Source organism: Salvelinus namaycush, unplaced genomic scaffold (genome assembly GCF_016432855.1).
Source record: "Salvelinus namaycush isolate Seneca unplaced genomic scaffold, SaNama_1.0 Scaffold58, whole genome shotgun sequence".
Lineage (NCBI taxonomy): Eukaryota > Metazoa > Chordata > Actinopteri > Salmoniformes > Salmonidae > Salvelinus > Salvelinus namaycush.
In genome coordinates, this window is record NW_024061286.1 from 497,933 (window position 1) to 524,822 (window position 26,890).

A 26,890-nucleotide genomic window follows, 5' to 3' on the forward strand; every position below is an offset into this window, starting at 1 on the left:
CGTAACTATTCAGATCTTTTGCTATGAGACTCGAAATTGAGCTCAGGTGCATCCTGTTTCCATTGCTCATCCTTGAGCTGTTACTACAACTTGAATGGGCATGATTTGCAGAGGCACACACCTGTCTATATAAGCTCCAACAGTTGACAGTGCATGTTAGAGCAAAAACCAAGCCATGAGGTCGAAGAAATTGTCCGTAGGGGAAGGGTACCAAAAAATGTCTGCAGCATTGAAGGTCCCCAAAAACACAGTGGCCTCCATTATTCTTACGTTTGGAACCACCAAGTCTCTTCCTAGAGCTAGGAGGTGACCAAGAACCCAATGGTCATTCTGACAGAGCTCCCGAGTTCCTCTGTGGAGATGGGAGGACCTTCCAGAAGGACAACCATCTCTGCAGCACTCCACCAATCAGGCCTTTATGGTAGAGTGGCCAGACGGAAGCCACTCCTCAGTAAAATGCACTTGACAGCCAGGGTTTGAGTTTGCCGAAAGGCACCCAAAGGACTCTCAGACCATCAGAAACAAGATTCTCCGCTCTGATGAAACCAACTCTTTGGCCTGAATACCAAGTGTCACGTCTGGAGGAAACCTGGCACCATCACTAAGGTGAAAGATGGTGGTGGTGGCAGCATCATGCTGTGGGGACATTTTTCAGTGGCAGGGACTGGGAGACTAATCAGGATCGAGGGAAAGATGAACAGAGCAAAGTACAGAGATCCTTGATGGAAACCTGCTCCAGAACACTCAGGACCTCAGACTGGGGTGAAGGTTTACCTACCAACAAGACAATGACCCTAAACGCACAGCCAAGACAACGCAGGACTGGCTTCAGGACACGTCTCTGAATGTCCTTGAGGGGCCCAGCCAGAGCCTGGAATCTCTGGAGAGACTTGAAAATAGCTGTGCAGCGACGCTCCCCATCCAACCTGACAGAGCTTGAGAGGATCTGCAGAGAAGAATGGGAAGAAACTCCCCAAATATTGGTGTGCTAGGCTTGTAGAGTCAAGGCTGTAATCGCTGCAAAAGGTGCTTCAACAAAGTACGAAATAAAGGGCCTGAATACTTAGGTAAATGTGATATTTCCATTTTTTTATACATCTGCAAAAATGTTTTTAAAAAACAGTTTTTGCTTCGTCATTATAGGGTATTGTGTGTAGATTGATGAGTGGGAAAAAGTCATGGGGTCTGAATACTTTCTGAATGCACTGTATGTACATCCCAAAAGCGTACTTTACACATTTCTTGATATATGAGATGTTTGGTACTGACACTATTTAAAAATAGATGAAGATTTACCAACTTGCTCAAAAATGTTATCGGAAATGTTTGCAGATAGACTACTCACCATGTGGTCATGCTGGAGAGGGGTGCAATCCCAACACCTGGTGATATTTGTAGGAGTTGCTTAAGGCACAGTCTTTTATTGTGTGTGTTTAGTTAGTGATGTCAAAATGTGGGACAGCATTCTTTTTTTGGAAAGATGTTTAAAAATAAACAACTGCTTATTAGATCAGTATCTTTCAATATAATAGAACACCTCTCAAAAGAAATGTGTATAAACAATTACTTTGTACTATATTAATTTAACAATATATTTGGTATTGCCTTAGAACATATTGTGATGTATATAGATGTCCTAAGTTTGGAGACTTAGCTTTTTATTTTTTATATATATATATATATTTTTTTTTTCGGGGTGGGATTGCAATTTGCACCGCTTCTGTAGAATCACCCATGTATAAAGCTGTAATTCATGTGTTTTTCCACAAGGAGTTGCGTTCTCGTGTAGCTACATGGATTGGACGATGTCCCTAAGCGCTGGGCCAGGGAAGTAAAATAAAAAGTACTATAAGAAAAGAAAACAGGCCTCTTAAAAGGTTAGCGTTACGAGTGGGATTGGTTCAAGCTGATCCTAGACCAGCGTTTACAGGCAACTTCTTCCTTGAGCACAGCTCAGTCAAGTCTCTAATCAAGGGTGTATGTATGGGCAGGTTGACTGACAGCATATGGGCAGGTTGACTGACAGCATGACATCAAGGCCTGCAACTTTGCATTAGTATCTGTGTTTTTATCTTGCAGTAACGGTTATTTCTTATTGTAGTCCACTCTACTGATGAGCTGTTGGGGCCGGCCAGGTTCTGGGGCTAAGGCACTGGGGATAAACATACACTACCTTTTTTATTTTCTACAAACAAACGTTTCTTTTTTTCTTGTATTTTTTACAAACCACCTCATCACCTTCACATTTGAGTTCAACATGGTGTGTTGAGACCGTAGACAAGTAGTAGTGAATATGACAGTGTCTCCCTCATGCACAGAACTAACCTTTTTATCACTACATGTAGCCAAGTTTGTATGACATTCAAATGGATCTACAGATTTAACTATTGACAGTGTTCAAGACACCTTTCCAATTCTTCTCATGATCAAGTTGTTTTTGGTGAATTGTTCAACCACATCTTAAAGACACAAATGTGGATCTTGCTACACACACAGGTGTGCATATTGCTAATTTGGTCTGGCAGCGGTTACAGTAATCTGCCAGACCGGAACAGTATTTATTTGTCACTAGCGCTGTCCTTAGTGAACCCCATTGACAAGGTCGTGTTCATTAGGCACCAAACAGAAGAAAACACACTGAAACAGGGATTACCTGTACTTGTCCAATAAGAAACATTGCAGTTCAGTTGCATGCCCTAATGAACATGGCCCAGCTCTACTTAGAGCAGTGTTACCCACAGAAAGTCAGGTTAACGGACTGACTCTTAGTTCTAATGAGGCAGACACAACCTCTCGTTCCCAGGGAGGGGGATGAGGGAGTGCTAGCCTTAGAGCTGACAATAATACTCTGGTGAAGATAGACCCAAGGACCACTGATTGATGGGGTCGGGGATCTTGTAGGCAGATTCCCAGCCTCCCTTTTCAGAACTCTTATCTAAAAGAAAGTTAAAATAGTAAAAACATACCTCTGATATATTTTTCCTTTCAGAAGCTACGTAGGCTGCCTAGTTTGATGCACATCCCTACAGTAAAAGCTACGTAGGCTGCCTACATAGATGCACATCCCTACAGCAAAAGCTACGTAGACTGCCTACATAGATGCACATCCCTACAGTAAAAGCTACGTAGGCTGCCTACTTAAAAGCACATCCCTACAGTAAAAGCTACGTAGGCTGCCTACATAGATGCACATCCCTACAGTAAAAGCTACGTAGACTGCCTACATAGATGCACATCCCTACAGTAAAAGCTACGTAGGCTGCCTACTTAAATGCACATCCCTACAGTAAAAGCTACGTAGGCTGCCTACATAGATGCACATCCCTACAGTAAAAGCTACGTAGCATGCCTACTTAAATGCACATCCCTACAGTAAAAGCTACGTAGGCTGCCTACTTAAATGCACATCCCTACAGTAAAAGCTACGTAGACTGCCTACATAGATGCACATCCCTACAGTAAAAGCTACGTAGGCTGCCTACTTAAATGCACATCCCTACAGTAAAAGCTACGTAGGCTGCCTACTTAAATGCACATCCCTACAGTAAAAGCTACGTAGGCTGCCTACATAGATGCACATCCCTACAGTAAAAGCTACGTAGACTGCCTACATAGATGCACATCCCTACAGTAAAAGCTACGTAGCATGCCTACATAGATGCACATCCCTACAGTAAAAGCTACGTAGGCTGCCTACTTAAATGCACATCCCTACAGTAAAAGCTACGTAGGCTGCCTACTTAAATGCACATCCCTACAGTAAAAGCTACGTAGACTGCCTACATAGATGCACATCCCAACAGTAAAAGCTACGTAGCATGCCTACTTAAATGCACATCCCTACAGTAAAAGCTACGTAGGCTGCCTACATAGATGCACATCCCTACAGTAAAAGCTACGTAGGCTGCCTACATAGATGCACATCCCTACAGTAAAAGCTACGTAGGCTGCCTACATAGATGCACATCCCTACAGTAAAAGCTACGTAGGCTGCCTACATAGATGCACATCCCAACAGTAAAAGCTACGTAGCATGCCTACTTAAATGCACATCCCTACAGTAAAAGCGATGTAGACTGGGAATCTGCCTACATAGATGCACATCCCTACAGTAAAAGCGATGTAGACTGGGAATCTGCCTACATAGATGCACATCCCTACAGTAAAAGCGATGTAGACTGGGAATCAGCCTACGTAGCTTCTGAAGTGAAAAAATATATCAGAGGTATGTTTTTGCCATTTTAACTTTGTTTTGATAAGACTCAGAGTTCTGAAAAGGGAAGTTAAAGGTGATTTTAAATATATTATAAATGTTTTGTTTAGATATTTTTCCCCCCTCCTAACTTATGTCGACTGACTTGGGCTTTCTCCAGCAGAAATCATGTGCCCCTACTGCTGGGTCTGGACCCTGTGACATTTGTACAGTAAAATAGATACATTCCATATGTTTACAAGTAGGTACCAGATAAAGAGAGGACCTTCTTTCATGACCGCAACATGGTCTTTTTAACTTTTTACACCGTTTGCTGAGAAATTGTCCCTGAAAACATGTACAAAATTGAATTATTATTTTCTGGAATTAATATTTGGAATTCTTTAAAGTGCATTAATAAAAGTTACCCATTTCAGTCTCATGAGTACGCTTGTTTATTACCATTCTTGCCCTTGTTAGACTGCATATAAGTAAGAACCTGGCAATGGTGGTAGTAGTATTCAAAATGACCATGCCAACTTTACTCTGTTAAAGAAAAAAAAAGCTTTTCTCATTGAAGATATATTTGCCTACAGGCCAGTGTCGACTTAGATTGTCTGTAATCAGGAATTGAACATTGATGAAAAGTAACATGTCTGTATTGAGAATTTTTTTGGGTTTCCTTTCACTGGAGCTCTTGAAGAAGGGACACCTCACTTTTTCTTCTTTCCCTTCTTTCCCTCCTTGGACTTGGGCTTCTTGCCTTTCTTATAGGGGCCCAGGCCGCGTCGCACTAATGTTCCCCTCCACCACGACTGGATCTGCAAGTGACAGACAGGGAATAAGAAAATGATTTAGTGTAATGAACAAAAGAAGAGGGGAGTACAGTTGTGAACAAGATGCATGGCATTAAACACTGCACTGCCACTGGATGTGATTGGTTTCCTTGCTGGGCAGGTGGTGGTGATTTATTAAAGATTGTTCAATGATTACCTTGGTGGCTGCGTCTCGCTCCATATGTTCCTTCTCCAGCTTCCTGCGTAGGGCCTCTTTCTCCATCCTGTCCTCGATGACCACCTGCTCAATGTCTCTGTACTGGAACAGAAGAAAGTACAAAGACCGAGTCAATATCCAGAGTACAATTTCTGTTCCATACGGGTATACTTTCTAAAAGCGGCAATTTGCAGTCTATTTTAGTAAAAAGCTGCTATGGAAACTCATTACATAGAGCTCCTGATGAACAGTTCTTGTGCTGACGTTGCTTCCAGAGGCAGTTTGGAACTCGGTAGTGAGTGTTGCAACCGAGGACAGACATTTTTACGCGCTTCTGGACTCGGCGGTCCCATTCTGTGAGCTTGTGTGGCCTACCACTTCGCGGCTGAGCTGTTGTTGCTCCTAGACGTTTCCACTTCACAATATGAGCACCTACAGTTGACCAGTGCAGCTCTAGCAGGGCAGAAATTTGACAAACTGACTTTTTGGAAAGGTGGCATCCTATGACAATTCCACGTTGAAAGTCGCTGAACTCTTCAGTAAGGGCCATTCTACTGCCAATGTTTGTCTATGAAGATTGTGTCACAGAACAATGAGACAGATATTTCACCAGATGTGAAGCATCTGCTTGGCGTTTCCACTCAGTACCAAATATGGTAGTGAGAGGAAGCCCACTGACCTGCAGTTGGAGAAGGTGGATTTTGGCTGACATTCTGCACATTTTCTCCTTGATGAAACATTTGATCTCAATACAGTTTTCTGTTCTCAAAACTACAATCTGTTATGAACAGAGTGGACTATGTTTTGTAGACTTTGCAAAAGGGTAAAAGTTTTTTAAAATTGCGTTGTTTAGGAGTGCAAGGGTGAATTGAGTTATTGCACAGGCGCACTTCACAGAGTAGGCGTTCCCCGACGGAAATATGTAGATGCATGCTAGAACGCGCCAATATATTGAAAACGACAGACTGTGGTCTATCTCGGGTTTAGTTATAGAATCCACTACTTTGAAGGGGTGTCCACATACTTTTGGCTATGTAGTGTACAATTCATTTAAAAGTTAAAAAAACGTATGTAGCAACTGCAGATTTCCCCTTTAATGATCTGAGGACTTGTAATAACAGTTTATTTGCAGGTGGGATGTGCAACTCAATAATAGGACGGTGTTCCTAATGTTTGGTATACTCAGTGTATATCAGGCCTACTATCCTATTCATTACCTAGTGTCAGTGCGCTAAACCGTATACTACAGAAAGAAATGGGTTGTGAGCCATGCAGACCAGGCTTGTATTCATTAGGGCACACCGAAGCAAAACATTATTCAACGGAAAATGAAAACTACTGTTTCTTTTTAGAAAAGTCCAGGTGGTCCCTCCCTATTTCAGTCTGTTTTTCCCTGTTTGGTGCCTAATGAAATCAACCCAGGCTTTGTCCTCACCTTCTTTGCCAGCTCCTGGAGCTGGGAGAGATTGTTAGCTTTTTTGTTCCTCAGGCTGTTGAGCTCCTGCTGCTTGTCCTCCATGTCTCTCTCATAGCGCTCCATCCACACCTCCAGCTTCTCATCCAGACTCTGAGAGGTGCACACAAACACACATTGTTGCAGCTTCACCTGACAGACAAATATGGCTCTGCTGACGGCCGCTGTCCACTGTTTTGTGGTTCTGAAAGTCAGATTTTGCAGTGATTTGATCTGCAGCTATTCGTGGTGCTAAATCCCAGCTATGGCCGCTATTGCTCTAGAGACAAGGGCTCATCAATTTCTTGTACAGCTCCCCCAACACATTTTTTGTGATTAAAAATGTTTTAATTGCTATTGCTGTCGTAAAGGTTGCCGAACCCTGAATAGGTGCTAGGGATTGATTTGGGATTCTACTATTGCAATAAAATAACAGCATTTAGATGGCAGCTCCAGCTCCTAACCTACTCATTCAAGGGTTTTCCTTTATTTTTAACTATTATCTACATTGTAGAATAATAGTGAAGACATCAAAACTATGAAATAACACATATGGAATCATGTTGTAACCAAAAAAGTGTTCAAATAACTCATTATATTTTATACTTTAAATAGCCACCCTTTGCCTTGATGACTGCTTTGCACACTCTTGGCATTCTCTCAAACAGCTTCACCACCTGGAATGCTTTTTCAACAGTCTTGAAGAAGTTCCCACATATGCTGAGCACTTGTTGGCTGCTTTTCTATCACTCTGCGGTCCGACTCATACCAAACCATCTCAATTTGGGTAAGGTCGGGGTTTTTGTGGAGGCCTGGTCATCTGATGCAGCACTCCATCACTCTCCTTCTTGGTCAAATAGCCCTTACACAGCCTGGAGGTGTGTTGGGTCATTTTCCTGTTGTTTTTTAACACTTTTTTGGTTACTACATGATTCCATGTGTTATTTCATTGTTTTGATGTGTTCACTATTATTCTAGAATGTAGAAAATTAGTAAAAATAAAGAAAACCCTGGAATGAGTAGGTATTTTAAAACTTTTGACCGGTACTGTATATGTCACACAAAAGATAAATTATGCTCCTATACACAAGTCATGTCATGCCATTTTCCAACCACCACTGCACACGTACTGTCTGATGTTTCTTGAGGAAAGTCTCCGTCTCCATATGAACTCTCCTCTCCTCCTCCAACCTCTCCTGCAGTAGCTGAGGACAGAGGAACAATGATTACACAGATGCACATGTAGTGGTAACCATCTCTGTACAGCCAAACCTCACAGTTACTACAAAGTCTGTAGCCAAGTCACACCAAAGGCTCTGTCCAGAAACACCCCCTAGCCACTTGTGTAGATCTGAAAGGATGGGATAGCTACAAGAAATGTGTAGGTATTAGCAAAAAGCAATACCTACCCAATTCTATGAGATCTTCATGGGTGGACTGGAACAAGAATTCATCCCTGGCATTTCATCCACACCAGCCCCCATCACTACATGCGCCGCCAACTCACCCCCCCCCCCCCCCCCCACACACACACCCTGACCCTACACACCCTAATTAGACACTGGGAGCAGTGTTGACACATGACATTTAAATACATATGTGCACTAAGTAATATCATAGGCTAATTAACTTGAGGTTCAACATCAGAGGAAGTGGAAACTCAATACACATTAACTAGATGGCTGTTGCCCACTGGTCAGCCAAAAGCTCATTATAGATTAGTAGAACATAGAAATTGCGCAAAACTCTGTACAACAAATCTTAACAGGCCCATGGGCCGCCGGCCATGTCTTTATATAAAAATATATATTTGTGTGTGTGTGTCAATTTCGACCAGCCTACCCAACAACAAAAATGGTCCAGCCCATCTGGCATTTGTCAGAATTGCCAATCCGCCACTGCATGAGGCACTTAGACTGCGTTTACACAGGCAGCCCAATTCAGATCTTTTACCACTAATTGGTCTTTTGACCAATAAGATCAGATGTTTGCCACTAATTGGGCAAAAGATCAGATTTGGGCTGCCTGTGTAAACACAGCCTTAGGGGCTAGGGGATGATTCTGGACAGTACCACAAAGACACACACCCTGATCTCATCCTCCAGCTGCTTCTCAGAGTGTGTGTTGATCTTCTGTCCCTGGTACACCAGCAGCTCCGCGCTGCTCTTCACATACTTCCTCTCCAGCCCAGTCTTAGCTTTCCTCCCGTGTAGCTGGTCCTTCAGGTGGGCAGTCATCTCCTCACGTCGCTAAAGGGACAACATTAAGACAGTTTGCGCAAAGTATTACATAAGTTGCCAATACTTTGTCATGTATTTACCTGAGAATGAAAAACCGGGAGGCACCCCGATTTTCAAAGACATCGACGTCTGACACCCTCAAGGAACTTGGAGCACCACCAAGAGTCAGTCAATGTGTAGCCTAATTCTAATCTTGCCCATTACTAGATTGAAAATCATATCGGGCACGTGAAGGAATGTGTCTCCGTTGTCTTCCTCAGTTATGGTACCTGCAGCTCCAGAGTTTTTTCCTTGCGGATGTCAAGCAGCTGTCTCTGAAGAGCTTTGGTCCTCCGCCGGCTGCCCTCCTCCCTGCAATACACACAGACAGTAATCAGGCTCAATGTGTAAGTGTGAGTAGACTCCTGGCATTCTCTCAACCAGCTTCATGAGGTAGTCACCTGGAATGTATTTCAATTAACAGGCGTCCCTTGTTAAATTGTCGAATTTATTTCCTTCTTATTGCATTTGAGCCAATCAGTTGTGTTGTTTCAAGGCAGGGGTGATATACAGATGATAGCCCTATTTGGTAAAAGACCAAGTCCATATTATGGCAAGAACAGCTCAAATAAGCAAAGAGAAACGACAGTCCATCATTAAGACATGAAGGTCAGTCAATGTGGACATTTTCAAGAACTTTGAAAGTTTCTTCAAGTGCAGTCGCAAAAACCATCAAGCGCTATGATGAAACTCTCTCTCATGAGGTCCGCCACAGGAAAGGAAGACCCAGAGTTACCTCTGCTGCGGGGGATAAGTTCATTAGAATTACCAGCTTCAGAAATTGCAGCCCAAATATATGCTTCAGTGTTCAAGTAACAGACACATCTCAACATCAACTGTTCAGAGGAGAATGTGTGAATCAGGCCTTCATGGTCGAATTGCTGCAAAGAAACCAATACTAAAGGACACAAATAATAAGAAGAGACTTGCTTGGGCCAAGAAACACGAGCAATGGACATTAGACTGGTGGAAATGAGTCCTTTTGGTCTGATGAGTCCAAATTTGCGATTTTTGGTTACAACCGCCGTGTCTTTGTGAGACGCAGAGTAGGTGAACGGATGACCTCCGCATGTGTGATTCCCATCGTGAAGCATGGAGGAGGAGGTGTGATGGTGCTTTGCTGGTGACACTGTCAGTGATTTATTTAGAATTCAAGGCACACTTAACCAGCATGGCTATCACAGCATTCTGCAGTGAAACACCATCCCATCTGGTTTGCGCTTAGTTCCACTATCATTTGTTTTTCAACAGGACAATGACCCAACACACTTCCAGGCTGGGTAAGGGCTATTTGACCAAGAAAGAGAGTAATGAAATGCTGCATCAGTTGACCTGCCTCCACAATCACCCAATCTCAACCCAGTGATTACTACATGATTCCATATGTGTAATTTCATAGTTTTGATGTATTCACTATTATTCTACAATGTAGAAAATAGTAAAAATAAAGAAACCCTTGAATGAGTAGGTGTGTCCAAACTTTTGACTGGTACTGTAAGTATTCAGACTCTTTACTCAGTACATTGTTGAAGTACCTTTGGCAGCGATTCCCACAGCATGATGCTGCCACCACCATGCTTCACTGTAGGGATGGTGCCAGGTTTCTTCCAGACATGGCACTTGGCATTCAGGCCAAAGAGTTCAATTTGGTTTCATCAGAGCAGAGAATCTCGTATCTCATGCTCAGAGTCCTTTAGGTGCTTTTTGGCAAACGGGCTATCATGTGCCTTTTACGGAGGAGTGGCTTCCGTCTGGCCACTACCATAAAGGCCTGATTGGTGGAGTGCTGCAGAGATGGTCGTCCTTCTGGAAGGTTCTCCCATCTCCACAGAGGAACCCTGGAGCTCTGTCAGAGTGACCATCGGGTTCTTGGTCACCTCCCTGACCAAGGCCCTTCTCCCCCGATTGCTCAGTTTGGCCGGGCGGCCAACTCTAAGAAGATTGTTGGTGGATCTAAACTTATTCCATTTAAGAATGGAGGCCACTGTGTTCTTGGGGACCTTCAATGCTGCAGAATTTTCTTTGGTACCCTTCCCCAGATCTGTGCCTTGACACAATCCTGTCTCGGAGCTCAACGGACAATTCCTTTGACCTCATGGCTTGTTTTTGCTCTGACATGCACTGTCAACTGCGGGACTTTATATAGACAGGTGTGTGACTTTCCAAATCATGTCCAATCAAATGAATTTACCACAGGTGGACTCCAATGAAGATGTAGAAACATCTCAAGGATGATCAATGATAACAGGGTGCACCTGAGCTCAATTGCGAGTCTCATGTCAAAGGGTCTGAATACTTATGTAAATAAGGCATGTTTTTTTTTTTTTATAAAAAAAAATTGTTCACGTCATTATGGGGTATTGCGTGTAGATTGAGGATTTTTAAAATTTTGAATAAGTCTAACGTAACAAAATGTGGGAAAATCAAGGGGTCTGAATATTTTCCAAATGCCTTGCACAGTGCTTATTCTACATTTTATTCTGTTACTGCCTGAATTCAAAATGTATTAAATAAATAAAAATGCTCACGATGTACACACAATAACCCTTTTTTTTTATTTTTTAGAAATGTTGGCAAATGTATTTAAAATTACACCTACTCATTCAAGGGTTTTTCTTTGTTTTTACTATTTTCTACATTGTAGAATCATTTTGAAGACATCAAAACTATGAAATAACACATATGGAATTATGTAGTAACCAAAAAAGTGTTAAACAAATCATTTGAGATTCTTCAAATAGCCACCCTTTGCCTTGATGACAGATTTGCGCACACTTGGCTTTCTCTCAACCAGCTTCATCTGGAATGCTTTTCCAAAAGTCTTAAAGGAGTTCCCACATATGCTGAGCACTTGTTGGCTGCTTTTCCTTCACTCTGTGGTCCGACTCATCCTAAACCATCTCAATTTAGTTGAGGTCGGGGGATTGTGGCGGGCCAGGTCATCTGATGCAGCATTCCATCACTCTCCTTCTTGGTCAAATAGCCCTTACACAGCCTGGAGGTGTGTTGGGTCATTGTCCTGTTGAAAAACAAATGATAGTCCCACTAAGCCCGGGTGGCAGGTAGCCTAGTGGTTAGAGCGTTGGACTAGTAACTGAAAGGTTGCAAGATCGAATCCCCGAGCTGACAAGGTAAAAATCTGTCGTTCTCCTCCTGAACAAGGCAGTTAACCCACTGTTCCTAGGCTGTAATTGTAAATAAGAATTTGTTCTTAACTGACTTGCCTAGTTAAATAAAGGTTCAATAAAAAATAAAAATATATGTATTATTTTGACATAAATTGCTTTTGTTTTAGAGATGAGTACTGAATTGGATTTAAAATTGTCCCATACAATAAGGGGATCTTCTATACCTATTAGAGGTCATCTGATTAACTAGGGCCGATTTCATGTTTTCATAACAATCGGTAATCAGCAGCAGGCTCGTAAGCATTCATTCAAACAGCACTTTCCTGCATTTTCCAGCAGCTCTTAGCAATGCTAGAAGCACTGTGCTGTTTATGACTTCAAGCCTATCAACTACCGAGATTGGGATGGGAATACTAAAGTGCCTATAAGAGCATCAAATAGTCTAAGGTACATTAAATACAAATGGTATAGAGAGAAATAGTCGACGCGTCATAATTCCTATAATAACTACAACCTAAAACTTCTTAACTGGGAATATTGAACCACCAGTTTTCATATGTTCAGAGCAAGGAACATAAACGTTAGCTTTTTTACATGACACATATTGCACTTTTACTTTGTTCCCAACACTGTGTTTTTGCATTATTTAAACCAAATTGAGCATGTTTCATTATTTATTTGAGACTACATAGATTTTAGTTATGTATTATATTAAGTTAAAATAAAAGTGTTAATTTAGTATTGTTGTAATTGTCATTATTACATACACATATATATAAAAATCGGCCGATTTAATCGGTATCAGCTTTTTTTGGTCCTCCAATAATCGGTATCGGCGTTGAAAAATCATAATCGGTCGACCTCTAATACCTACAGTGGGGCAAAAAAGTATTTAGTCAGCCACCAACTGTGCAAGTTCTCCCACTTAAAAAGATGAGAGAGGCCTGTAATTTTCATCATAGGTACACTTCAACTATGACAGACAAAATTAGAAAAAAAAATCCAGAAAATCACATTGTAGGATTTTTTATGAATTTATTTGCAAATTATGGTGGAAAATAAGTATTTGGTCAATAACAAAAGTTTATCTCAATACTTTGTTATATACCCTTTGTTGGCAATGACAGAGGTCATTAAAGGTTAATAAGCCATATCTGTTTATGGTCCAATAACATACACTGCTCAAAAAAATAAAGGGAACACTTAAACAACACAATGTAACTCCAAGTCAATCACACTTCTGTGAAATCAAACTGTCCACTTAGGAAGCAACACTGATTGACAATAAATTTCACATGCTGTTGTGCAAATGGAATAGACAAAAGGTGGAAATTATAGGCAATTAGCAAGACACCCCCAATAAAGGAGTGGTTCTGCAGGTGGTGACCACAGACCACTTCTCAGTTCCTATGCTTCCTGGCTGATGTTTTGGTCACTTTTGAATGCTGGCGGTGCTTTCACTCTAGTGGTAGCATGAGACGGAGTCTACAACCCACACAAGTGGCTCAGGTAGTGCAGCTCATCCAGGATGGCACATTAATGCGAGCTGTGGCAAGAAGGTTTGCTGTGTCTGTCAGCGTAGTGTTCAGAGCATGGAGGCGCTACCAGGAGACAGGCCAGTACATCAGGAGACGTGGAGGAGGCCGTAGGAGGGCAACAACCCAGCAGCAGGACCGCTACCTCCGCCTTTGTGCAAGGAGGAGCAGGTGGAGCACTGCCAGAGCCCTGCAAAATGACCTCCAGCAGGCCACAAATGTGCATGTGTCTGCTCAAACGGTCAGAAACAGACTCCATGAGGGTGGTATGAGGGCCCGACGTCCACAGGTGGGGGTTGTGCTTACAGCCCAACACCGTGCAGGACGTTTGGCATTTGCCAGAGAACACCAGGATTGGCAAATTCGCCACTGGTGCCCTGTGCTCTTCACAGATGAAAGCAGGTTCACACTGAGCACGTGACAGACGTGACAGAGTCTGGAGACGCCGTGGAGAACGTTCTGCTGCCTGCAACATCCTCCAGCATGACCGGTTTGGCGGTGGGTCAGTCATGGTGTGGGGTGGCATTTCTTTGGGGGCCGCACAGCCCTCCATGTGCTCGCCAGAGGTAGCCTGATTGCCATTAGGTACCGAGATGAGATCCTCAGACCCCTTGTGAGACCATATGCTGGTGCGGTTGGCCCTGGGTTCCTCCTAATGCAAGACAATGCTAGACCTCATGTGGCTGGAGTGTGTCAGCAGTTATTGCAAGAGGAAGGCATTGATGCTATGGACTGGCCCGCCCGTTCCCCAGACCTGAATCCAATTGAGCACATCTGGGACATCATGTCTCGCTCCATCCACCAACGCCACGTTGCACCACAGACTGTCCAGGAGTTGGCGGATGCTTTAGTCCAGGTCTGGGAGGAGATCCCTCAGGAGACCATCCGCCACCTCATCAGGAGCATGCCCAGGCGTTGTAGGGAGGTCATACAGGCACGTGGAGGCCACACACACTACTGAGCCTCATTTTGACTTGTTTTAAGGACATTACATCAAAGTTGGATCAGCCTGTAGTGTGGTTTTCCACTTTAATTTTGAGTGTGACTCCAAATCCAGACCTCCATGGGTTGATAAATTTGATTTCCATTGATCATTTTTGTGTGATTTTGTTGTCAGCACATTCAACTATGTAAAGAAAAAAGTATTTAATAAGAATAGTTCATTCATTCAGATCTAGGATGTGTTATTTTAGTGTTCCCTTTATTTTTTTGAGCAGTGTATTTACATTCACCCATCTACCTTGATGATCTGTTTGGACAATTTGCACATTCGGATCAAAATTACTGTTAATTAATATCATTACCCCTTTCGAGTTTCTTTGCCCATGGGAGAAATATATTTCGCCTCCCTAGTCCTTTTTCCACACAACTTCATCTAAAATAGTTGAATGAGTTTCCTGTAAACAATATATATTAAACTTCTTCTCTTTTAGCCAGGTAAATACTGATCGTCTTTTCTTATTATCTGCTAAGCCATTCATTATAACTGGCTATACTTATTTCACCATTTACCATATTGAGATACACGTTTCAAATCTATTTATCATAATATATGTTTGTAAACTCACCATTTAAAAGTACCATAGTGATTGAGTATCCATATAGCTATACCATGATATTTGCATTGCTACTAAGTAAACCTCCAATTGTTCCCCACTATTCAGTTGTTCCATCACTGAGCCCAACTCAAGAAAGAACTTGATATACAGTTGAAGCTGTTTGAGAAGGCATGCAAAACGTAGCAATAATAGGGAGATTTGATTAACCATTGTCACGTCCTAGCTGATGAAACTCAGCTACACCCCAACGGTCCCCCGTTGTGACCATATTCCCAAGCATCTCTGTGTTGTCAGACCTTTGCCACCAGGGCCACAATAATATGCCCCCTCTCTGATTGTCCGAGTGTGACCCCCTCCCCATTGGTTACTGCAGCTAGTGTTGCCAGCACTGCCACTGCCTGGGTGGGGACACCCCACTGGAATCTCCACCAGTTAGGTACAAGGTCTTCAAGGTTCTCATTAGCAGCTTTGAGAATTTCCTTGTATATTATGCTCTCCCATCAGGGGGATTTGGCTTTGTAGGACCAACCCTGCCAGGCAGGCTCAGAATCTTGAGTGTGTGGTGCTGCTTTAGTAGGTCTCAGACCACATTCATCTTTCTGATTTGGCTGCGTATAGGCTACTTACGGTAGGTCCATAAAACAGATAAGGACTTCTCCTTAGCGTATGGGTCGCTCAGGTATAGGGTTGGGGATAGGCCAATAAATAAATCAACTACATGTATGATATATTTTAAAATGTATATCCCACATCTGCACAAAATTGAAAGCTCTCATAACCCCTGCTCACAAGCACACATGGGCTCTGGGATTTGCAACCACTATCCTTTTTCACTGACTCAACTCCACACTTTTTCAAACACAAAAACACACACCCCACCTTCCATCACAATACTCCTGCACATACCCACATACTGTGTCCTCTGTGTTTTATCTCTTCCATGTTGATTCAGTACTTTTGTGTTCCAGTTCCTTGTATTTTAAGATGTACAATTTAGTTAATTATCCTTTCTTCAATGCTATCTTATCAATTCATAAAATACAATAAATGGAAAGTCTAATACTAATTATTTTTCCAACATTCCCTACCTAGAATGGTATAGTGTAGTTGTAGTATATTTATTTAAATTGTTGTATTTTATTGCTTTTCTAGATATTTTTTTAAATTACAATCCCAACCATGGCTAATATTGAGTGTTTCATTATTAGAATCCTCTATGGGAACTTTGTAATATTTAGAATAGCCATGGAGTAGTCTGTGTCTCGGAACATTTGGTTATCAATATACAGTTTATAGACTACGAGAGCTACACTTTTCCTTTTTAATATCTTCTCCTTGAAGATTGGGTACAGAGCTTTGCGCCGTTCTGCAATTTCCTTCGGAACTTATCATTCATGTCTATTTTCATGCCAGTGAGTCTTTTACCCAGGCTTTCAACCATTATTTTATCTTTAAAGAAAGCAAATTTGGCAAAGATTGGGCGCTCATATCTCGGGTCCTCTCTGTCCGAAACAGTGTACACGTTCAAGTTGGATTTTGTCAACAGCTTCGCGTGGGTTCTGAAGCGCTGTAAGAAGGAATTCCTTCACCACATTTTCAGGAACTTCTCCTTTTTCTTGGATAGCAGTAAGTACCATATTTTCTCTCATAGATCTATTCTGTATGTCAAGTAAGGCTTCTCTCAGAAAGATGTTCTCCTTTAAGTTCATTTAACGTCCATTTCAATCTTATTGACTGTCCCTTTAAGCTTGTTTGTTTCTTTCTCCATTGTCGCAGCTTTTTCGTCACTCGTCTCGAGGCTCGCCTTCAACTCCTTTATATCTTTCCTAACTAATTCAAGTATGCAGTTTGTCGTCGATCGATTTTAACAGATTGGTTTCCACCGTAACCATTCCCGGTAGTGAAAAGCATAAATCGTCTGTGTCCGTCAGTCTCATTTTCTTTTGGAGATTGGTTCTCCTTGTTTATTACTCTGTCATGTTTGGTGTTGCTTGTTGTTGTAATATTTGTCGATACATTTCTTAAGCCTGATGAGTTGTTTTGTGTTATCCAGATTGAAGGTTATTACCCACGAGTATGTAAAGTTCTAATATTTAGTCTTACAGATATTGAATATTATGATTTTATCTTGAGGCAATCTGCACCGCTGTGTAGAGTCTGCCATCTTACCTCCGTTCCCATCTAGTGGATTTTTTTTTAACACCGGCTATTTCTTTTCACTTTGTCATACAGGCCAGGAATATGGAGTGAATGCAATGTTGTTGATCTCTTTGTATTTCCAAGTATTGGGATCATGTTATGGGTATGCTTGTCACCGGCAGGAACTGAGGAGTTTGTTAGGATCAAAATAAATATGAAAGAAGAAAAGCCCAGTTAAAAAGTTACAGAGAAACCCACCTCAGTCTTCTGTGAACAACTACACACATTTTTATGCAAAAGACACCAGAAGGGCTTTCCAAGAGGTGTTGACTGTTCCTGAGTGGTCTAGTCTCAGTCCTGACTTAAATCTGCTTAAAAGAAATCAGAGACGAGGTTTAAATATCGCTTTCTGTCAATGATCCCCAACCAAATGTAATGAACTTTCGCAATTTTGACAAAAACAATGGATATATTTTGCCCTAAGAGTTGTGCAAAGTTGGTAGAATTCACAGCTGTAATGTCTGCCAAAGGTGCTTCCACCAAGTATTTAAGATTTACGTCGGCCTCAGCCCGATCAAATCCTGCCAGTCTGCACAGCGCGATATCAACCCAGAGCATATCGGACTGATTTTTCTCCACGATATCTCCGGATTCCTACCGCAAGCTCTGAAACTTTACACCGGATCATCGCAGCTAGCTAGCTGCTATCCGAGTGGCTAAAACTGGCTAACGTTTATGTCCCGAAGCAAGCACCAGTTAGCCTGGAGCTAACCTCGAGCTAGCCATCACCTGGCTAGCCGCAGAGATCCATCAGTCAATTCCTGGGCTACAATACCTCTTTTGCAATTTGGCCTGGACCCCTTTACTGCCGACACGGATCCACGCTGATCCATTACAACTGGTCTGCTGACGTAACCGTCCGAGGGGGTTTCTACAGGCTCTTCCGTTGCGACGTCCCCCTGAGGCCCATCTGCTAGCCTGCTAGCCCCGGCCTGCTAGCTGTCTGAATTGCCGTGTCTTCAGCTCGCCAACTTACTCAATGGACCCTATGATCACTCGGCTACACATGCCTCTCCCTAATGTCATTATGTTGGTTAGTGATTATTGTCTTATTTCACTGTAGAGCCTCCAGCTCTGCTCAATATGCCTTAGCTAGCCCTTTTGTTCCACCCCTCACACATGCGGTGACCTCACCTGGCTTAAATGGTGCCTCTAAGAACAAAACCTCTCTGATCGTCACTCAATGCCTAGGTGTACCTCCACTGTACTCACATCCTACCATACCCTTGTCTGTACATTATGCATTGAATCTATTCTTCCGCGGCCAGAAATCTGCTCCTTTTACTCTCTGTTCCAAACACACTAGACGACCAGTTCTTTTAGCCTTTAGGCGTACACTTATCCTACTCCTCCTCTGTTCCTCTGGTGATGTAGAAGTTAACCCAGGCCCTGCAGCCCCCAGCATCACTCCCAATCCCCATGCGCTCTCATTTGTTGACTTGGTTTCATGCATGTTAACATTAGAAACATCCTCCCTAAGTTTGTTTTATTCACTGCTTTAGCACACTCCGCCAACCCGGATGCCCTAGCTGTGTCATAATCCTAGCTTAGGAAGGCCACCAAAAATCCTGAAATTTCCATCCCTAACTATAACATTTTCCGACAAGGTAGAAGTGCCAAAGGTGGCGGAGTTGCAATCTACTGCAGAGAGAGCCTGCAGAGTTCTGTCATACTATCCAGGTCTGTGCCTAAACAATTCGAGCTTATACTTTTGAAAATCCACCTTTCCAGAAACAAGTCTCTCACCGTTACCGCTTGTTATAGACCCCTTCAGCCCCCAGCTGTGCCCTGGACACCATATGTGAATTCATCGCCCCCATCTATCTTCAGAGTTCGTACTGTTAGGTGACCTAAACTGGGACATGCTTAACACCCCGGCCGTCCTACAATCTAAGCTAGATGCCCTCAATCTCACACAAATTATCAAGGAACCTACCAGATACAACACTAAATCCGTAACCAACCTCTTAGATATCATCCTGACCAACTTACCCTCTAAATACCTCTGCTGTCTTCAACCAGGATCTCAGTGATCACTGCCTCATTGCCTGCGTGCGTAATGGGTTCACGGTCAAACGACCACCCCTCATCACTGTCAAACGCTCCCTAAAACACTTCAGCGAGCAGGCCTTTCTAATCAACCTGGCCCGCGTATCCTGGAAGGATATTGACCTCATCCTGTCAGTAGAGGATGCCTGGTTGCTCTTCAAAAGTTCTTTACTCACCATCTTAAATATGCATGCCCCATTCAAAAAATGTAGAACTAAAAACAGATATAGCCCTTGGTTCACCCCAGACTTGACTGCCCTTGACCAGAAATGTGCATCCTGTAGCACTAATTCCAAAAAGTTTTGGGACACTTAAGTCCATTGAGAATAAGAGCACCTCCTCCCAGCTGCCCACTTCACTGAGGATAGGAAACACTGTCACCACCGTTAAATCTCCGATAATCGATAGTTTCAATAAGGATTTTTCTACTGCTGGCCATGCTTTCCACCTGGCTACCCCTACTCCGGCCAACATCTCAGCACCCCCTGCAGCAACTTGCCCAAGCCCCCCCCCCCCCCCCCCCCCTCGCCGCCTCCCCCACCCAAATACAGACAGCTGATGTTCTGTAAGAGCTGCAAAATCTGGTTCCCTACAAATCAGCTGGGCTAGACAATCTGCACCCTCTCTTTCTAAAATGATCTGCCGAAATTGTTGCAACTCCTATTACTAGCCTATTCAACCTCTCGTATCGTCTGAGATCCCCAAAGATTGGAAAGCTGCCACGGTCATCCCACTCTTCAAAGGGGGAGACACTCTAGACCCAAACTGTTATAGACCTATATCCATCCTGCCCTGCCTTTCTAAAATCTTCAAAAGCCAAGTTAATAAACAGATCACTGACCATTTCAAATCCCACCATACCTTCTCCACTATGCAATCTGGTTTCCGAGCTGGTCATGGGTGCACCTCAGCCACGCTCAAGGTCCTAAAAGATATCATAACCGCCATGGATCGAAAAAAGACAGTACTGTGCAGCCGTCTTCATTGACCTGACCAAGGCTGTCGACTCTGTCAATCACCGCATTCTTATCGGCAGACTCAATAGACTTGGTTTCTCAAATGACTGCCTCGCTTGGTTCACCAACTATTTCTCTGATAGAGTTCAGTGTGTCAAATTGGAGGGCCTGTTGTCCAGACCTCTGGCAGTCTCTATGGGGGTGCCACAGGGTTCAATTCTCGGGCCTACTCTTTTCTCTGTATATATCAATGACGTCGCTCTTGCTGCTGGTGATTCTCTGATCCACCTCTACGCAGGCGACACCATTTTGTATACATCTGGCCCTTCTTTGGACATTGTGCTAACAAACCTCCAAACGAGCTTCAAAGCCATACAACACTCCTTCCGTGGCCTCCAACTGCTTTTAAATGCTAGTAAAACTAAATGCATGCTCTTGAACCGATTTCTGCCCGCACCCTCCCGCCCGACTAGCATCACTACTCTGGACGGTTCTGACTTAGAATATGTGGACAATTACAAATACCAGGTGTCTGGTTAGACTGTAAACTCTCCTTCCAGACTCACATTAAGCATCTCCAATCCAAAATTAAATCTGGAATAGGCTTCCTATTTCGCAACAAAGTCTCCTTCACTTATGCTGCCAAACATACCCTCGTAAAACTAACTATCCTACCGATCCTTGACTTCGGCAATGTCATTTACAAAATAGCCTCCAACACTCTACTCAGCAAACTGGATGTAGTCTATCACAGTGCCATCCGTTTTGTCACCAAAGCCCCATATACTACCCACCACTGCGACATGTTTGCTATGCTCTCGCTGGCTGGCCCTCACTACATATTTATTTTTTGGGAAAATGTTCTATAACTTTCTTTCACTTTGAAAATGTGGAGTAGGTTGTGTAGCTCTATCGGAAAAAACATCAAATGTAATCCCTTTTTAGATTGAATTTTAAGGCAGACACTGTATGCAAGTCCTATAATAAGCAAAGACAAATTATAGCTCTGTTTTCAATCAAAATAAAACAGGCTCATAGAAATGGCTGGAACGGTATCATACACATCCATGCATTTGATACCATTCCATTTACAACATTCCAGATATTATTACAAGCCACCCTCCCCTCAGCAGCCTCCTCTTTGTGTGGGATTTGAAAGAATTTGACTATTGCCTGCACAGACAATGAATTATTAGCCTACATATTCATATTGACCATAACCTGACCTGATTATTATGTCCAAGAGGTTGGCCTTCCTTCTTTTCTCTTCTTCCACAGCGAAAAGCAAGCTGTGAAAGGTCCCTTTCTCTTGCAGCTCTGCCAACACATCAGCAATCACGTGACCCACAAACTGACTGTATGCCAGGAAGACAGAGAGAGAGAGAGAGAGAGAGCATGATCGTTATGTATGAGGTAGATGGCATACAGGGTACTTTTTGGATTCACAGTTAATACAGTCTGCTCTGCACCTTGGAAATGTTTGACAAATGTAAACAATGGCAATGTGTTTAGTTCAGTGGTTAACCTGAAAAAGATCCTAATGAAAAGTTGTCTCGTGTGCATAATAAATCATAATACATCTCTGTTTGAAGCACAGAGTTGTGGGCTTCTATTTTATTAAATTGTCTGGAACCTAGCTCTGGTGTTGATAAAACATTTACTGGAGACAGGAGATCAAGTTGAGACATAGGACGAGGTGTATAATTGTATAATAAGGCAGTTTATTCAAAGGTAAAGATATCTGGCAATTCGTGCTGCACGGCCCCGTTCTGTCTGATTCATATGGAATCGTCGGAGAAGAGAGCGCTAAACATATTGTGCAGATTATATATGCAGTAAAAAATGTAGGTTGATCTGGTAGTCTGGCCTTCTGATTGGTCGCTCTGGGTCGTGGGTAGTCCTGTTCGGGCCTGGTGTCGACGTTCCATTGGCTCTTAACATAGTTCTTTGTCTTGAGTCCCAACCTTGGAAAGAATGTGTATGCCTAATGTTGTTTCAGGGGCCTGTCCTGAGTGGGGGGTGTGTGTGTGTCTGTGGTTGGTAACTAATGAGACCAGCATGTGTCTGGGGAAAGAGGGGGTGTGTGCATGTTGTATAAAAGATAGCTTGTGTTGAGAAGTTGTTAAAACAAGTTTCCAGTATCTATTACAATTTCTTACAAATCCCCCTCTTCACGTCTTATAGACGTGAATAAACTAGTTAAAATTTGTCAGAAGACAAATTTTTGATTCCCCCTCTTCACGTCTCACAAGAGACGTGACATAAAAGTAAAAAGACAAAGCTATGGGATAAAATTTGTCAGAAGACACATTTTTAATTCCCCCTCTTCACGTCTCACAAGAGACGTGACAATAGTAAAACAAAACAGGGGAAAATTTGTCAGAAGACAAATTTTTAATTCCCCCTCTTCACGTCTCACTAGAGACGTGACATAAAAGCTAGATCTGGTTTGTCTGCCGCAAGCAAAGAAAAAATAAGGATATAATGAAAACAATAAGCCCCCTCAAGTATGGGTAAATGAGCAAGGACTAAAAGAAGACCACTCCAAGTGCTACACCTGGAGTGGCCAATCACACATTAGTAACCAAAAAAACGAGATCATGTTAAACCCTCAGGTCCATCCCTCTATACAACCTGTACCAGGTGGGCTCGTCGCCACCCGGGAACTTCAAACCTTCACAACAGGGAGGACAAACATCACTTTTTATTCATTTGACAACCTCAACTGCAGCAACCCAAGGGTCCTCCTCTGTCAGGCCCACTCTCCTGCGAAAGCTTGATTTCGTATCAGCCTCTCCAACTGGAGCATCAAGCAACGGCATCATACCAGAGGCCCTTTCCACATCTGTAACAGACTTCTTCAAACAAGGTATGATACAGGCAGCACAGCACATGAGCAAACCCTAAAACAACAACTAGGGTCAGTAATCCAGTAATCATCATTGCAGTGTACTTACCAAACCAACCACCCAGCCAGGGGAACAGTCCACTCTCCTCCACACCTGCAAGACCCTTCATCTCCACTGATAACCTTGCCAACCCACTCAGAGCTTTTGAAATGCTCCCATCCGGACTAGTATTGTTAGGGACAAACGTGCAACACTGTTCTCCAAACATTTTACATACACCTCCCTGGTTGGCCAGAATCATGTCCAGTGTTAGTCTATTTTGTCTACTGGTTTGAGAGGTAGCATCCAATTGTTCAGCCATCCCCGTAAGTGCTGTGTGGGTGTATTTAACAAATCATTATTGATTATAGTAGATATAATTGATCCAGGCATTCTGCTTAGCATCAACAATAGCTGGGCCAATGATGGGCATCAGATGCCACAGGCCATCTTTCCTGTTTAATGTCTGGAATTCGTGGGGGACCCCTATTGGGACCCCCAACAGGTTGGTGTGGATGTTATCTGTACCCTCGGACCAAGGAGCGTCATGTTTCTGCCGTCTCCTGGGTTGGTCCCAAACCTCTGTGTCATGTGCAGCATCCCAGAAGTTGGTTAGCTGTAACCTCAATAATAAGCAATGGTGTTTATCAGACTGGCCAAAGTACATGTGCCCTGACAATCTCCTTTCAAAATGGGGTCAACCGCCTGGCAGGTCCACACATCCACCATACATCAGCGACACCTCTATTTAATAGTGACATTAGTGATGCAGGCAGTAGTAGGGAACCTCCCATAGTCTATACCTCTACCTGTACCAGTGATACAGCTGTAATATCCCCCATATGCCTTAACTCCCCACGGTGCCTTCTGGGGAGGGACTTCTGTACCGGATTGGAGAGCTTAGGTGATGGTGTGGGACTTGGTCTTGAAGTGGTGGAGGAGGCCAGCTGAACCCTGGTCCGTTGGAACTGGTGGTGGTTCTGGCAGTACTGTGATGGTAACATCCCCATCGTATCCTAATCAGACAGCTCAGGACTACAAGCAGTCCTGTAAAGCCCCACCCTCTCCCAGAGAACACATCATCAGCCAGAGATCAAGCAACACTTTCACTTCTATGAACGTACACAGTGAGGAAAAGTCGGGGGCAGGGAATTCTTCATTAAGGAGTTGATCCCCGAACTCTATTAGTAACGGTTCTTCTCCTTAACTCTGTGATCATTCGACAGTGTCAGTGTGTCTCACCCTCCAAATGCGATATGCCCCCAGATCGAGTGAATCACCTTCTCCTTTAATTCACCTGTAATGCATAAAATCTTGGACATACAGGTTTGGTTAACAAACAGTTTCTCATTTGTTCTATCTGATTATATATTTAACTTCTATGCCTATTTGTTAGCTAGAAAATTTTAGTTTTAAATTAGTTTATTATCCAATAGGCCCCATCCTATCCTAAACCACAATGTACCCCTCCCCCGTTTGATACCTGGCTCTGGCCAGGTATCAACCTTACCTACTCTAAATAATGACTTAGGTAAGTTTATGGTCAAGAGTTATAAACTCTATTATAATCATTTTAACTCAAAACTAGCATCCCAATGACCACAAATTCATTATTCTCACTACATCCCCCCGTGAGTGATCAAGTCACAGGAAAATGCAATGAAAAACAGGTCAAAAGGTTACACCTACATTCGTGTTCCATACCATATCTAGACATACCAAAAGAACCCTTTATCTTAACAAAGTCCCTTGATAATGGAGCACCACTGGCGTCCATCCATGGAGCCAACACATAAGGTTGGCAACCCTCCCTCAGACCTGGTGGGATAACCAGCCTCAGACCATTTTGTAGTTTAGTCAATGTAAGTTCCTTTCGCCATAATAAGACGTCCCGTCCTTTAGCATAACTCGACCAATCGGGACCCGTCTCAGCGACAAGGTTTTTCCAGGACCATTTATCTAAACCCCCCAATGTCATATACCAATGAAATCCGGTCTGCCATAATGTCTTGTCTTCAGCACTGTCCCTAGAACTTTCCAGCATTCCCCAGGGTACCGTGACAGTGGTGGTGGCGTTTATGGGGACACATAGGGTGGTACTTCTAACTCGGTCTGTAGTACAGGTATGGTTACTAGTTACAGTATGTCGTTTGTATATTTTGTGGTTGTAGATGTATGAAGTGGTGTTGGATGTGACATTAGTTTGGCTGGTGCGTGGGACAGGTGGATGTGCCAGGTGCTGTATTAGCCATGTGAAAGTTCCTAGGAAACTCCAGTGATTATATTGAAAATAACAAACAAGGGACCAGATATCCCCAATCTCGCCCAGGGCGGGAGATAACCCGTCCCCCGGCGAGATTCCTTAGTTCGTGTGACTGGGAGTCGTTCCCACATTCTCACTACCTGAGGTTTCTGTGATTAGAATCGAATTCAGGTCGTTCAAATCGGCCCTGACCTCAGTCAAAGTTCTGGACGGAGTTGGTGCTGGAGTGCAATGTGTAAGGTGGTGCCAAGGTGCGCCTGATTTACCTTTGACCTGGACTGAGTGTGAAGTAACCTCCTTCACTTCGTACGGTCCAGTCCACCTGGGTTCTAGCCACTTTCTCTTGTGGACTTTCACCCTCACCCAGTCACCAACTTTTACCTTCAGTGGTGCCGGATCTCCCGTCCGCTCCCCCTCTTGGACCTTGTGAATCTGTTAGGAGAGTGCTGCAGAAAGTTCCGTCAATTTTCTCACATAGTACATTACAATTTTGTTGTACATCAAGGGCGGGCATATGACCTCCCTCCCTTGGTGGACCAGGCATGACTCTTCCAGTCATTATCTCATGAGGAGAGAGATGGGTGCCTGCACCTGGCGAGGCTCTCATGGCCATCAACGCCAGGGGCAGGGCTTCGACCCATGTCAACTTCGAACCTGCACATACCTTAGCTATCTTAGCCTTAAGTCTGATTGGCGCGTTCCACGAGGCATTGAGATTGTGGCTTGTACACTGACCCAAACTTGTGCACAATGCCAAATCTTTCCTCCACCTGTCTTAGGTGTTGGTTACTGATATGGGACCCGTTGTCGGATCGGTTTTGTCTTGGAACTCCATACCTTGGTATGAGTTCAGTCTGCAGCCACTTAATGACTGACCTGGCATCCTCACGTGCTGTTGGTATTGCCTCAACCCATTTAGAGAACCTGTCTACCATAACTAACAGGTACCTTTCTCCTTTTGTCACATTGTCTTGCCCCATATCTGTGTAATCTATGCTGATGTCCTGAAAACAAGCGTTAGGGACTGGGTATGAACCCATGGGCGTTTGATATGGTTTCTTTGGATTGTGGCTACCACAAATGCTACACTCGTCACAAAACAAATCTGTCATGTCTTTCATGTGGGGGTGCCACCAGATGTGGGACACCTTCTGTAAAGTCTTTAGTTTGCCTTCGTGTGTGGGCCCATGAGCTTCCCGTATTAGTTCTGGACAGAGGTTTGCAGGGGCCACTAGTCTGCCATCATGGCATCTCTACAGTTCATCAGGTCCTTTGGTGGCCCCTGTCTGTCCTCATACTGAGTGTTCATAGGGTCCTGCTGAGAACTGGAGTTCTTTTATGTGTTGCTCTGTGAGCTCAGTCCGAGCTGGTTGGATCTGTAGTATCATTTGTCTCG

At 43.4% G+C, this 26,890-nt stretch overlaps 1 protein-coding gene across 1 annotated transcript; it reads right to left on the minus strand.

Annotated features, from left to right (window-relative positions):
* Positions 1 to 4,649: 4,649 nt before the first annotated feature.
* Positions 4,650 to 21,148, minus strand: LOC120041919 (dynein regulatory complex protein 9-like). Its single transcript, XM_038986801.1, has 7 exons — positions 21,138 to 21,148; positions 9,148 to 9,229; positions 8,726 to 8,887; positions 7,769 to 7,843; positions 6,621 to 6,752; positions 5,186 to 5,287; positions 4,650 to 5,013 (listed from the first exon to the last, which is right to left on the minus strand). Exons 1-7 carry the CDS (start codon positions 21,146 to 21,148, stop codon positions 4,906 to 4,908), a joined length of 672 nt encoding a protein of 223 aa, XP_038842729.1. The 3' UTR covers positions 4,650 to 4,905.
* Positions 21,149 to 26,890: the final 5,742 nt, after the last annotated feature.